At 44.2% G+C, this 15,244-nt stretch overlaps 1 protein-coding gene across 1 annotated transcript; it reads left to right on the top strand.

Annotated features, from left to right (window-relative positions):
* Positions 1-3,340: 3,340 nt before the first annotated feature.
* ZDHHC23 (zDHHC palmitoyltransferase 23) lies at positions 3,341-11,604 on the top strand. Its single transcript, XM_079973828.1, has 4 exons — positions 3,341-4,062; positions 6,036-6,746; positions 8,006-8,173; positions 10,476-11,604. Exons 1-4 carry the CDS (start codon positions 3,554-3,556, stop codon positions 10,741-10,743), a joined length of 1,656 nt encoding a protein of 551 aa, XP_079829954.1. The 5' UTR covers positions 3,341-3,553; the 3' UTR covers positions 10,744-11,604.
* The last annotated feature ends 3,640 nt before the right edge of the window (positions 11,605-15,244 follow it).

Raw genomic sequence — 15,244 nt, 5'->3', positions numbered from 1 at the left:
CTGTCCTAGAGAACGTTATTGAGAGCACCAATCCTGAATTTCTAAAATCAAGCCCTACTGTGTAGAGCCAGGTGACAAGGTTCTATATTTCATCCAAACTGAAGGGCTGTCTTGTATTACAAGCAGGTGAAGGGAGGAAGCATGAGTCACTTGCATTTCCCCTTTTGCTTCTGCTTTGCAATATGAGAAGTTGGTCAGTGCTAATCTATTCCAGTTATTTACCATAGGTTATTACTGGCTTGGAAGTATCCATGATGCATACCGATCAGCACTGGCAACACTTGTGTTCATACGGTCCAGGACTGGTACTGTACTGACACATACACCATCAGGACAAATGGCAATTCAATTACCTGCTTAGGGAAAATGGTTTGCAATTAGTATTTTTTATTTTGCAAATCCAGAGCAGTTAGCCCTGTGCAAAGGGAAAATGCAAAAGGAGCAAGTTATAACTACAAATGCACAATTTTTGCCAGACCCTTTTAGAAAATAAAAATAAAATTAAAATAAAATAAAAAATTGCCAGGGTGGGGGGGGAGACATTTCCTAAAATGGAAATTAAAAAATAGCTAGTTTACAACATCTATCAGTGTGGTGTAGTGGTTAAGAGCGGTAGTCTCGTAATCTGGGGAAGCGGGTTCGAGTCTCCGCTCCTCCACATGCAACTGCTGGGTGACCTTGGGCCAGTCACACTTCTCTGAAGTCTCTCAGCCCCACTCGCCTCACAGAGTGTTTGTTGTGGGGGAGGAAGGGAAAGGAGAATGTTAGCCACTTTGAGACTCCTTAAAGGGAGTGAAAGGCGGGATATCAAATCCAAAACTCCTCCATCCTACAGTGAGAGAGCCAGTGCGATGTAGTGGTTAGTGTTGGAGTAGGATCTGGGAGACCAAGGTTCAAATTGCTGTTAAGCCATGAAACTTGCTGGGTGACCTTGGACCAGTCACAGTGTTTCCGCATAACCTACCTCACAGGGTTCTGAGGATAAAATGTGGAGGAAGAGAATGTATACCAGCTCCAGCTCTTTGGAGGAAAGGTAGAATATAAATGTGGCAAATGCATTGCTTGTCACAGCATTTATTTCCAAGGATTCAGACAAAGGACTTTCTCAGACTAACCTGGAGATCCCAGGGATTAAACGTTGGGCCTTCTGAATGGGAAAGCAGATGCCCTATGACTAACCTATAGCTCTGCTGCTGGGAATTAAATGGCACATTACAAAGGTGGCTGTTAAAATTGTGCAAATTCTGCTGTCAGCACCAGAAAAAAGGGGGAGCAATGAAGGAGTAAAGCTTATTTTTGTGTGGGTGAGTTTTGCCTCACATATTCCTGAAAGAGAAATAATGATGTATTTCATATTAACACTCGGATCCTAAACACAGTTTCTCTGAAATAAGTCCTAGTATGATTTTGATGGAAATTCTTTTCTCCAGCCCATGTATGCCAACCAACAGATACGAAGTGAGACCAATGGAACTGCTGATATATATAATAAATGAGATGCATTCTGAGTCTGTGAAAAGTGTTTTTTCTTTTAAGTGACTATAGGAGTTCAGCAAGGATGGGGGTCGTGCTACATGGTGGGGGAGGGGGCTAGCCACTTTTGAGAGGCCATTTTGACCCCTCCTTTTTTTATAAATTAGTTTTTCAAATATTTAAACGTCCAAACGCATAATTGGATCATTTGAGCACAGCATCTAATACTTCTAAAGCTAGCATTGAAACTTCATTTGCTATATCATATACCTATTCATATTAATCCAGTAGTTCTCAAAGGGAGGAGTGCACTGGTGTGGCAGGAGAGGGTGGCAAGTGTTTCAGGAAGATGCAAGGACAATAACGTTTAAACACTGCAGTATACTGTAGCATATCAAAATAATTGTTTTATACTTTCTGAATGCCCCATGTTCATATTATAGAGTAGTTGCCTTCCACTTAGATCATAGCCCACTGTACCCCTGACAACTTCCTCTTCTGGGCCTGGCAGTGTTGCCTGTTTTGTTAAGGACTTGCACTGATAGGTTAAATGACTGGCCACTTCAGCCTTTGTGAAGTGGCACAGCTTGTTATCCTAAACGTAACCCAGCAGTGTTTGGCACAGTTTTGTCAAACCTTCATTAATTCTAACTTCTACAAGTTTCAGGAATTATGGGCAACTTGCACCACAGACTCTGGTACCCAAAACCTGCAACATGCCCAAGCCAAGCATTGGACTCGATGATTTGCTTTGCTTCTGGAGATATAGGTGCCTAATTTGGGGTGTCCCAAAGCTGATGGTCGGGTGCCCAGTTCCTTTATTTCTATGACTCTTGTCACAAGGGTGGGATGCTTCAGGATCTTGCATTGTCAAAGGATCACTTCATATTGGGATGGAGCACGTGTCATTAAATTCTATTCAATAGTGATTCAGGGTAGATTCCAGTGTATAGTTAGCAGAGTAAAAACTTAAATCTGTTGCAGGATTTCCAAAAAATAGACCAGAGGCAATTGCATTTCATCCAGCAGAGCTTTACCATGCTGTCAGTTTGCCTCACATTTTCAGACCTGCAGGAAGGGTGGCTTGCAGTGTCAGAAGTGCACTTACAACTGAAAGGCAGCAACTCAAAGGTGGAGGAACTGTTTTGCATGCATTGTGTCCCAAGTTCAGTTCCCCACATCTCCAGGTAGGGCTGATAGAAACTCCTGCTTGAAAACCTAGAGAGCCTTAAGGCTACTTCCTTAGATTCTTCCTATGTCCTTCCTAGGAGTGGTCAGGTCACCTTTATTAGGGCTAGGCTGGCAACTGGGAAGCGGAAAACCTGGAGCTGGCCGCTGCCGTTTTGAGTAGAGTGGTACCTCGGGTTAAGTACTTAATTCGTTCCGGAGGTCCGTTCTTTACCTGAAACTGTTCTTAATCTGAAGCACTTTAGCTAATGGGGCCTCCTGCTGCTGCCGCGCCGCCGGAGCACGATTTCTGTTCGCATCCTGAAGCAAAGTTCTTAACCTGAAGCACTATTTCTGGGTTAGCGGAGTCTGTAACCTGAAGCGTATGTAACCCGAGGTACCACTGTACACGGTTTCTTAGGATCTGAATGCTGCCTCAAATTTTGTGTTGCAGTTTCTTTCCCGCCCTTTCCTCCGCCTTTCCTGAGCTGCTTCCCGAAGCCCCATCCAAACTTCGAAGGCGCGGCTTTTTTCTTCCTTGCAGCGACGGAACTTCTCGCATTCACACGTGCTTTTTCTCCCTCTCCTCCGCTCCCCCCGCGGGCATTGGGCAGGGCTCCGTGACGTCACGGGAGGATAGGAAGAGGCCGGCGTGCCAAGGAAGCCGGAAGCTGGGAAAACTTCAGGTCGCGCGGCGAGGTCGCTTAGGGGAGAACGGCAGGGCGCGCCCTGGATGCAAGGCGGGGGCAGGCGGGAGAGAAAAGGGAGGCGGAGCCTGCAGAGATTCCAACCAATCCTCGTTGGCCAAGGAGGAGCAAGTTGGGTTGGGGAGCTGCTCCCCGCCCCGCCCAACAAGAATTCCTTTTTTGCACCTTGATAGTCGGGAAGTTAGAACGCGGGTAGAAGTCACTGGATGCGCATCGATTGCAAACGGGTGGAGGAGAAGCAAGTTGCAGGAAGGGAAGAACCTCGCTGCTGCCTGGCGCTTGGTTACAGGTGTCAGGAGGAGTCTGGAGGGAAATCGCTGCGCGCCTGCCTCTCCCCTTTCGTTTCCTCCTCTCCCTCGGGTTTGCAGAAGGCTCTTTGCTGTCGCCTTGCCCCTCTGTCTCCGCTGCTCGTTTGCAAAAGTCCGCTTTGGGGAACTGACTTTAAGAAGAACTTCCCCTGGAGTTCCCTGCCCTTTGCATGCTGCGAGAGAGGTTCCCCGCGCCTCTTTTTTCCCTGCCCTCCGGTCTTTGCGAGGGCGGGAGGGGCCATTGCGGCTGCTGCTGCTGCCACCATGAAACGTGGGAGGAAGAAAGTTAGAGGTCCGGAGGCGGAGGATACCCTCTGCTGCTGCGAGTACCTGGATCGGAAGGGCCAGAGGAGCCACCTGGCGGCGTGTTTCTGCGAGTGCGAGGACCTCGACGAGGGCTGTGAAAGGTACGTCTGAAACTTTCACCCAGCTGGCACTTCTCATAGAATTGTAGAGTTGGAAGAGACTCCCGAGGGTCATCTAGCAGTGCAGAAATCTCCCAACACGTGCCCTCTCCCCCGACCAATTTGAAACCACGCCGGACCTTGCTTAGCTTTGCCAATGTGCTAGTAGTTAGCTTGTTGGTGGCTGCTCTGCTCGTGGCTTGAGTGAGATCTTTCCGTTGTGGCCATTGGGGTGGCCTTTAGCTGCTCCCTCCTCCTGTCTTCAAAGTTCTGGCATAAAAAGGCTTGTATTCAGGGTGTGGTTTTCCAGGTAAACTGTCCCTATTAAGAGTATTTCATCTGCTCCACATGTGGCGATTCTGGTAATCACTGGATTTCTGTCTGATCAGATGGCCACCTCTGTTGCTTGAGGTACCTTACAAAATTAATAATAATAATAATAATAATAATAATAATAATAATAAAATACCAGAGCTACTATGCCTTTAACAGCCCCATGAGGCACAAATTCTGAAGAATTGTTTCTTTTCCGTAGAGATGGAAAACCTTACCTGTTGAGTGCATCACATGCAACTCCTAAAGTCCTTCTAGAAAAAAATGGTGTAATCATGGGAATTTGAAAGAGTTTTTGAAATTGGCAAATGTCAACACTGGGCAGTAGTTTCCAAAAGTAAGAAGGAAAAAACAAACAAACCCCTGCTATGATAATGTTGGAGAGTAAGGGTTGCTTCTTAATGTTATTTTTTTTCTGGTGTGGCTTCCCTTGAAGGACACATATGCAGTGAAGCAATGCTTTGCAAGTGTTCCCTGTGTTATACTTGGTCAAGGTTACCCAGTTGGAAGTTGACCAGCTGTACTTGCATAATTTGGGCAACTTCCCTGCAAGAAAAACACATATGATTTCTTGCTTGGAAAGAGAACATTTCAAGTGGCCTTAGGCAGGCATGGGGGAACCGGTGATTCTGCAGATGGACTGTAATTCCCTGCCCACTTCTGTCTGGATCTTATGGAAGTTATGTGGAGGGGTTCCAGCCATTTTCTCCCACAATTGCTTTAACTCAACAAAACCCAGCACACTTCTCTGAGCCGTAAATGTCTTCCCTATTCAGTGTACGGAAAGTGGTGGGTGAACTCATGAGCTCGTGAATCCTTGTCTTTTCTATATCAGGGATGGGGAGGCTGCAGCCATTGGACTACAACTCCCATCATCCTTGGTGATAGGCCATGCTGCTTGGGGCTGAAGGGAGTTTGCATCCCCACAATGTCTGAAGGGCCATGGTGATTCCCACTCCTGTTCTACAGAGAGATTCTTTGCCAGGTAAACTGACAGACCAGACAAGAACAGAACTTGAGAAAGTTGAGGGCTAGTTCGCAGAACTGGATTTACTGACAATGGGATACACTCATCATTTTCAGATGAGCATTAAGATGATATGATGAGATGCGGCCCCACATAATACTACAGTGGTACCTCGGGTTAAGTACTTAATTCGTTCTGGAGGTCCGTACTTAACCTGAAACTGTTCTTAACCTGAAGCACCACTTTAGCTAATGGGGCCTCCTGCTGGCGCCGTGCCGCTGGGGCACGATTTCTGTTCTCATCCTGAAGCAAAGTTCTTACCTGAAGCACTATTTCTGGCTTAGTGGAGTGTGTAACCTGAAGCGTATGTAACCAGAAGTGTATGTAACCCGAGGTACCACTATATTCAAATTTCTGGGTAGAAACTGAAGAATTATGGCCATTTCACACATCCTTTTTACACTTGTCTGTATGCATAATAAAACAACCACATGTATAAGAAGAATATAAACATGTGCTCATCCCCAAGGGAGCTGACAATTGTCTGAAGCATCCCCAAACAGCTGTACCTTGGTGAGATCTGACACAAAGTGACAGAGTGACAGAAGCCAACACAAATGTATTTCTTGGTCTCTTCAGTCTTACATGAGCAGATCTCTGTGCTTTTCCCTAACAGGTGGCTGACTTGCAGATCTTTGCCCCCGGGAACTCTAGAGAGAATTGCAGACACCGTCACAGACCGCTTTCGCCTCCCGTGGCTTAGGGGGGCTGTAAAGGTCGATATCAGCCTCCTCCCGCCAATCATCCTGTTGCCTGTCTTCCTTCACATAGCAGCTTTGCACCTCCTCTTGGCTCTTGTCATTCTGATATCACTTCCTGTACTGGTGCTGTGGTATTACTACCTCACACACAGGAAGAAGGGCCAGACTCTCTTCTTCTTGAGTCTAGGGCTGTTCTCTTTAGGCTACATGTACTACGTGTTCCTCCAAGAGGTGGTACCCCGGGGCCACGTGAGCACCAGCCAGGTGATCCTTCTCACCTGCGGCTTAATCCTCATGCTGGTGGCCCTGTCTCAAGCCAAGAGAGACCCTGGCTACCTTCCCTGCCAAACGAGCAGTGACAAAGCACTTTGCCAAGGCGGCAATGTCAACAATAACAACATCTCAAACAGGAATGACTTGGAGAGCTCCAAGGGGCTTTACAGAGCAGCTGTGCCTGACATTGCAATGAACAGTTACCCTGAGGGCTATGCCAATGTGTTGGAAGCAGGGACAGGTGGGATCACAGCGGACTGGTGCACCAAGTGTCACTTGGTTAGGCCAGCCCGAGCTGGGCACTGCCGGATATGTGGCAGGTGTGTGAAGAGACTGGATCATCACTGTGTCTGGTATGTTCCTTGGAGTTTCAAGTTGGCTTTGACATTTGTTTTCTGATATCTTTGTTACTAATGAGTCATGGATCTCCTCTTGCCCCAAAAGGCCTTTCTGCTTTGTTTGGGCTCTTGTCAGTATGTTTAATTGATCTGCTGCAGAGTGAGTTTTGTGGCATGAATTGCATTCCCTGTCTAATATTTGCTCTTTCCTGCATTCCGTATCCTTTTTCTATAACCAGACAAGCTGAGGGAGTGCCACATCTCCCCAGGGGAACTTCATAATCTGTTATGCCACCCATCAACGGTTGTAAATGTTGTGATACATTAATGGTTTCATTTAGGGGGGTGTACTTTGTGTAGTGACGATGGGGGAATCATTCTGTAGTCAAGAGCAAACTTGCACACTTCACATTGGGCCAGTTTTTAAAACTATACTGCTCCTGGTATTTGAGAAATCAAAACATTGGGATGTTTTTTCCTCTAGATGTCTGGGCCAAAGGGAATGGGGGAAGAGTAGGTCAGGCCATTTAGAGATAGGTGGAAGAAAATGCAGTGAATAGTAGCCGCAGAGCTCTGCAGGGCAGAACCACTGGAAGTCACAGAATCATAGAATTGTTGAGTTGGAAGCCCCCCCCCCCCAAATATCATCTAGTCCAACTTCCTGCAATGCAGGAATCTCAAGTAAAGTTTGCCCAGCTCTCTTCTCATTTCTGATCCTTTGTTTTTCCAATTTCTTATAAATATCAGGGCCAGAAACTTGTTAAACCGTGCAAGTTCAGGCCTTTAGGATACTGGGTGTAGGTAACAAATTTCACATTTCATGTGTGAAAAGTCTGTTGGGGTGCAGAATATCCACAGTGCATAATTTTATAGCTTTCTACCAGCTAGTCTTAAGTGGTGCAGATTGTTGTATATTGGCTCTATTTACATAAGCTAGTTTGAAAACCTATTTTATATGAATCTTATCTGTTAGCCTGGTTTAGACATAATGCCCAGCCACGGTTTGGTGCCTAGCAAATGAGCCTTCAATGAGTCTCTAGCTCTTGTTCTCCGCCCCTCCCTCCCCTGCAGTGTACCTCTGGCCTCTTTTGCGGATTGAGGCAAGCCAACAATTGCCATTTTGTCCAAACCTGCAAATTGTGTTTGTGCTGCAAACCATAGTTAACTACCCCTCAGCTGGACATCAGAATACTTAATGGACACCAGAATCTGGCACCTTGTTTATCTTACACCACTTTTTTGTTAAAAAAAAGTTTTTCTTTTATCTCTTGGAGGATTAACAGCTGTGTTGGGGAACAGAACCACCAAGCCTTTATCCTTGCACTCTCCCTTTTTCTGCTCACATCAGTGTATGGGATTTCTCTGACTCTGGACACCATCTGTAAGGGGAAGGCTACCATCATGGCACTCTTCTACTGTCCTGGTGTCTATGGAGACTACAGGTGAGAGAAATACTCTGCAATGGGATAAGAAACTACTGATATGACCCTATGTCAGAGGGTCAGTCCTCTGGTCTGCCTGGCTTCTGCTATCTTGGCCCGAGGTGCATGCTGGGATGTTTGCTAATGTCAAAACCTTTGTCCTTGGGAAGGTTTGTGCAGCTTTCATAGATTGGCATGCTGAGGCACACTATTTTGTGCTTGTGCGACTTGCCCAAGTGACCATATGTGACACTTGTGGTTGAAACAAAGATAAAGTCCTGTGTTCCTTTTTTGGGTTGTTTTATTTTTGTTCTTTTGCATGGTCAGGTTACACTTTTAACGACAAAAAGCATAATTGCTTTCCGGGATGATGCATTCTGAACATTGTAGTGTTGTCCTCCTCCTCTTTGCATGCACAAATCCTAATGATTTCCAAATGCCCACTATCTCATTTCAGGTGCCCATATAGTTTTTTTCCTGTCTCTGACAACCATTGTTGTTATCTTCTTTCCTCCCTTCTCAGTATGTCTCACATTCCAGCTCAAGTGATATGGACTGTGCCTCCATATTGGCTTGCATGCCTTGCAATCTGTTTGTATGCAGCTATTGCTTCCTCTCAATCCAGCCCTGCTCCGCTGAAAGCTCATTCTGTTCTAGACACTTGATTGATTGATTGATTGATTGATTGCATTTATATACCAATTTTTTCTCCCAAGGAGAGACAATAACTGGCCAAAGGTCACTCAGGAGATTCAAACCCTGGTCTCCCAGGCCACATAGCTGTCAGCTTTTCCATTTTCTTGCGAGGAATCCTATTCGGAATAAGGGAATTTCCCTTTTAAAAAGGGAAAAGTTGACAGCTGTGATAGGCCAACATTCTAACCATTACACCATGCTGACTCTCAATGACTTGTGATAAATCTATGAGGGAAATGTATTTCAATCATCTTCTTCCCATCCCGTTCTGTCTTTAACATCTGTAGGGAATCTTAATAATAATAATAATTTTATTATTTATATGCCTCCCACCTGTCTGGGTTGCCCTAGCCACTCTGAGCGACTCCCAACAAAATACTAAAAACGCAATAAAATGTCAAACATAAAAAACGTCCCTATACAGGCCTGTGGGCCTAATTATGATAGTTGGTTTAAGCCACACCTTAAATCATGGTCACCTGTCCCAGCACCTAAAATATGACACTGTTTGTGGAGCAGGCAAACTTACAGGGTCAAACTGATTAGGAAGAATGGGGAGTAAGTGCACTTTCAATTTTTACTTACTACCTGGGCCCAGTTCCATACCCCTTGATTGAGTGCCATACTTACACAATTGGATGAAATTAAATACTCTCTGGTACAAATTACACCTCTGGATTTACTTGCTGTTTGGAATTGCTGCGCTATAGCTTGTGCTGTTTCACTGAGTGCAATCAAGTTTATAATTTGCGCAAGCCTTCCCATTTGAAATTAAGGGGCAACAACTGAAGAACATCTAAGCACAGGCTGTTTATTGCCCACACATATCTAAAATGGTGAATTTGGTTCTTCCCTCAACTAGTAGTGCTTTTACCATGGTAACAATATAGCTATATAAATTTCGTGGGCAAGGAGCTTTAATGTTGTGGTTGTGTAAAGGAAGAACTGTGGCCTTTGCAGAAGAGGTAGAGATGTTGTGGTATACAGTTCCCATCACTGATTATGCTAGCAGGGACTGATGGGCATTATGGTCCTCAACATCTGAAGGGCACTGTGCTGGCTACCCATACTTTAGGGATATTTAGATAGCATGCCCAGGGTGTGGGAGATCAGTCTGTAACCTGTAAAGAGACCATCTGTAACCACTGAGTGCAACCACATTGCTATGGGCATTTTTGCAGAGCAGAAGTATAGGGCAGAGAACTGGTTGTTGAGCTTAGCAATAATCAAATCCCAATGCTTATTACCTTATAGTAAGGCATAGCTCAGGCATATGCAAACTCGGCACTCCAGATGTTTTGGGACTACAACTCCCATCATCCCTAGCTAATAGGACCAGTGGTCAGGGATGATGGGAGTTGCAGTCCCAAAAACATTTGGAGGGCCGAGTTTGCCTATGCCTGGCATAGATGATGGACTGTTTGATAATGTTTGCAATGAAATGAGGCACTTAAGTGGGGAAATGAGATTGCAGTTTGCTGTGATGCAGAATCTGAGACGGGAAGGCACCAAAGGTTACTACTATTTACTCTCAAAATAGCATGTCAGTCTCCCCTTTTCCCTGTAGCCCTACAGCAATGCCCCTATTAAAATGGGTTCCTTGCTTTCTGTTTCCACCCCCTTCTAGTTCTGCCCTTTCGTTCACCTGTGTGTGGTACTGTACCATTGTAACTTCCAGCATGGGCTACATCCTTCTCATCCAGCTCTTGAACATCAGCTACAACGTGACTGAGAGGGAAGCTCGAATTGCTTTGAAGGAGAACACTGGGCGGAGGCTGTTATGGGGCATGGTGGTTGACACAGGCCAATACCATCGGGGCATTCTGCACAATTGGATCCAGTTCTTGACCTTACGCTCATCCGATCTGCAGTGCTCCACTGAAGACATTGTATGAAAGCAGCTTCCTATCACTCACATTTAGTTAACTGATCATCCACACCTGAAGTCATTAAGGGGACAGGTAGTTCTCATCTTTTAAGCCATATTTTAAGAGCAACGTTTTCTCAGAAACATGTGATATTCCAAACGCTGGGCACAAATGACCTTGTTATGGGGGGTGCCTATGTATGTTAGCCTCTTAAGCGCTCACCTGCTACCAGTTTTGGATTAGCATCTCAGTCTGCAGTTCTATGCGCTTGTGCCAATGGACTGTGTACATAGCTGTTTACAAGGATTATACACATTAACTGTCAGGAACATTCCTGACATTAACCTGGCAAAGAGGTTGCTGCTGTTGGGTTGTGGTGCTGAAGAGGTAGTGTATCTTTTAATTCTAAAGGTTTTGGAAACTTCATGTGCTTGTGCGGACTAATCTTAATGTACCACAAGGAAGTTCATCTGGCCATGAGCTTTAGTTTTGTGCTTGTCAATGTTGATGATGGCCATGGGTGGTATAAAAAAGGGGGCTGCTCTGCACTTCTACCCCCATGCAGAAAAAGAGCAAAATAGCAACAACCCCCCCAAAACCGACAAATGATGTTACTTTCCCACATATATCCACCCCAACTCTTTGCTTCAGTAGTTCTACTAAGTGCCTTTGTGAGACGTTTTCTTTGGAGCTGTGATTTGTGAGACTGGTGGATAGCATGGGTGGTTTTGTGTATGGTGTTCTCAAAACACCTCAGAGAAAGTATTTGTATTTAATGAATGTCTATTCTCTCCCCATCCCCCACGTCCATTCAGAAAGGTTAAAAATGAAATCTGTAATTCAGCGGTCAGCAAACTTTTTCAGCAGGGGGCTGGTCCACTGTCCCTCAGACTTTGTGGGGGGCTGGACTATATGGGGGGGGGGAGAACGAATTCCTATGCCCCAAGAATAACCCAGAGATGCATTTTAAATTAAAGCACACCTTCTACTCATGTAAAAACACCAGGCAGGCCCCACAAATAACCAAGAGATGCATTTTAAATAAAAGGATGCATTCTACTCATGTAAAAACACGTTGATTCATGGACCGTTCGCAGGCTAGATTTAGAAGGCAATTGGGCCAAATCCGGCCCCTGGGCCTTAGTTTCCCTACCCATGCTGTAATTGCTTAAAATAAACTCTTAAATCACTTGGATCCAAAAACTTAAAAAGCACAAAAACAATTGGCATTAGAAAGTACTTAATGAAAGAGAATTGAGGGAACCTATCACTGCTTTGCATCACATATGATCAACTATTTTAATTAATTATTTAGGATTCTTGTCTCAAGAGTGTTCCCATAAAAAGTCATTTGCTCAATCAGATGATTAGAAAGATTTAAGTTCCATTTAGATAGGATCACTGTGCAATAATGGGGCTGTAGGGCAGGTGGTCTCATTGAACTGAGATAATTGGTAGCCATGGATGTAGAAAATGATTTATTCTGCTTTTACATCTACTGCTTTCTGTACCTGGGTGCTGCAATCTAAAGCATCTGGAAGGTACCAGCTTAAGGAATGCTTGCTTGCTGCTGAAATTCAACTCATATAATGTTATATGTTACCAAGAGATAAAAGGCAACAGAACTGTTCTTCCAAACAAGGTGAGACATGATGTTTCCGTGCATAATGGTAGCATTCAACTTGGAATTGGAGTGAAGTGGGAATTAGAACTCTCTAGTTTCTTAGTTCTTCACATGGGTTCACTTCTGGTCAGTAAATGTACATGTTCCTCAGACAGTTTGAAATAGTTATATCTTTGGCTGAAAAAGCAGTGTGTGCTATATAACTGGAGACACTGGCTGAGTTCGGACCTTGTACTAAACCATAGTTTAGCATGGCTTCCGTCCAGTGGTGTTGAGCTTCAGGTTTGCACCCTGCTGCCCCCTGCAGGTGGAAGGAGATCAGAAGCTTTGCTTAAAAACTGGCTTCTTTCCTTCAAGCTGACAAAGTGGTTAATATTAACCAGTTTATTTGAACAAGCCAACTTGACAACAGAACAAGCACACAAGCATTTAACTGAAACAAGAGTTGTGTTTTGCCTTCTCCGTTTTTAGGGCATTAGTGGAATGCAGCAGATCATCAGTGTGTTCCCGCCTACCAGGAAGTAAAATATTTGCAGAAAGAGACTTGAAATGCACTCTATATAAAGGTTTTTCTCCCTGCTGGTGGTATGTAGGAAGTGTGCAGCAGGAATAAATTAAGGTGGGGAAATGAATAGAAGTCTGGCTGCATCATTATGGTAATCCACTGAGTAGCTACAGTGTAATACTGATGGTGGTGTATTATGCTGTTAAGACCTAAGATTGAGACATGGGCTATGTCTCAGATAGCAAAAGATAAAGAGCCTAGCTTTACTAGCCAAAGGGTAGCCAATGTGGTACCCTGAAGATGTTGCTGGCCAACATCCCTCATCACCCTTGAGACCCTGGCCATGCTGGCTGGAGGTGTGCTTTGCAAGGACTAGTTTCTTACTAAGCCAACGGTTGATTATACGTCTAGCATTCTTCAGGGAAGTTGAAAGGATTACCTTGGAAAAATAAAGCACATTTATATGAAGGAAATGTTGCCATGGAATGTGGCAATAAATGGACTCATGCAGATTTTTAGAGGTTTCTTAAATACTCTTGCGCATTGCAGCACATAAGTGGGAGGTAATGCCTACCCATTTTAAACTGAAGATTTCAGGGAGTCATAGAGTTGGAAGGGATCCTGAGGACCATCTAGTCCAACCCCCTGCAGTGCAGGAATATGCAGCTGTCCCACATGGGGATCAAACGTGCAACCCTGGTGTTACCAGCACCGTGCTCTAAGTAACCGGGCTATTTTTCTTCCTGTGTGGCTATGGTTTAAAGCTAATCTTCTGGACAGAAATAGCTTCTTTCATAAGTACAGTGGTACCTCAGGTTAAGTACCGTATTTTTCGCTCTATAACATGCACCCGACCAGGAGGAAAATCCGTAGGCATGCCACCCGTAGGCATTCCCTCCATAACACGCACAGACATTTCCCCTTACTTTTTAGGAGGAAAAAAGTGAGTGTTATGGTGCAAAAAATACGGTACTTAATTCGTTCCGGAGGTTTGTACTTAACCTGAAACTGTGCTTAACCTGAAGCACCACTTTAGCTAATGCTGCTGTGCCACCAGAGCCTGATTTCTGTTCTCATCCTGAAGCAAAGTTCTTAACCTGAAGCACTATTTCTGGGTTAGCGGAGTCTTCAACCTGAAGCATATGTAACCTGAAGCGCATGTAACCTGAGGTACCACTGTATACGGAAAGGTTGGAGAGACACTATTTACTCTGGAGGAGGTGCAAAAGGTATGTACCATATTGACCTGAATATAAGCCTCACTTTCCCCCCAAATTCTGACCGTGGGATGTTAGTGTGGCTTAAATTTGTGACCTTACAAATATTGGCTTTTACAATATCGCTGCTGAAACAGACATATGGTAAAACGGAATGGGTGTGAGTGCGGAATTTTAAGGGAATGGCTTATATTCACGTATTTTTTTTCTTTTTTCTTCTCCCTCCCCCATGAATTTTAAAGGTGCGGCTTATATTTGGGTGCGGCTTATATTTGGGCCAATACAGTAATAACACTTGGTTGGGCTATATCTAGTATGGTGCACAAGCTTCCCTTTCACCTGCTTAATCTTTGTTCATACTTTCTGTGCCTCACTGGAGGGTTAAGGGGGCTCATCTGAACAGAATTTCTTTTAAAAGCTCTTCTGTATTGTACAATTAGACACCAGTGAATTCTTAAGGACTCGATTTCCTGAGTTGCTGTCACAGTGGTGTCAAAGTCAAACCCATGCAATATGAAAATGCTACTGTGAGCCATGCTAGGAATAAACCTGATGCATTTATACTTTTCAGAATACATTTTTTTTGTAAAGGTGTCAAGTGACTGGAGCAAGACATCTAGATATTTCCTTCATCTCTTTAAAATGGCTAAGTAAAAATTGATTCTTCCCAACAGGCCAATGATATTTCAGCCTCTCCTTGTTTTTAATGGTGCTTTTTTCTTTCAAAGTAGATTGCTTTCAAGTGTCTTAAAATAATTTGCTACGAGAGCATTTTCTCTAGAGCAAGTAATAACTGCCTACTGTCCAGTGTCTTAATCATGTGTTACATGACTTTTAATCTTGATCTTGAATGTATTTAGCCTCTGTGGGGCAGGGTGATGCAATTACAAATGTTTTTCTATCATATTTTAAGTGACATTTCTCTTCCTGGAAGCCTTTATTCCTCTGCCAAGCTCTACTGTATAGAACTTGAATTCTATTTAAAAACCTTGCTGCAGCTCATGTTTTATCAGTTTGATGGCAGTGTGGAGAATATCTGAATTGCTTCTCTCTTAATTTTCCTCCAACCCCAGGTATTTGGGAAATTTTGAGATATTTTATTATGTGCCCTGCATTTGAGATCAGTCGTTACCACAGTTAAATAAAATTTTGTTTTAAAAGTAAGTGTTGAGTGATTGTACC

The sequence above is a fragment of the Podarcis cretensis genome, assembly GCF_951804945.1.
Source record: "Podarcis cretensis genome assembly, chromosome: 4".
Classification (NCBI taxonomy): domain Eukaryota; kingdom Metazoa; phylum Chordata; class Lepidosauria; order Squamata; family Lacertidae; genus Podarcis; species Podarcis cretensis.
The sequence above is the reverse complement of the archived record's forward strand: the minus strand, read 5'-3'. Positions and strand labels throughout refer to the sequence as shown.

Coding starts and splice junctions, on each gene's coding strand:
- ZDHHC23 (XM_079973828.1), top strand. CDS start 3,554: ATGCGCATCGATTGCAAACGGGTGGAGGAGAAGCAAGTTGCAGGAAGG. Junction 4,063..6,035: donor CTCGACGAGGGCTGTGAAAG/GTACGTCTGAAA, acceptor TTTCCCTAACAG/GTGGCTGACTTGCAGATCTT. Junction 6,747..8,005: donor CTGGATCATCACTGTGTCTG/GTATGTTCCTTG, acceptor TATCTCTTGGAG/GATTAACAGCTGTGTTGGGG.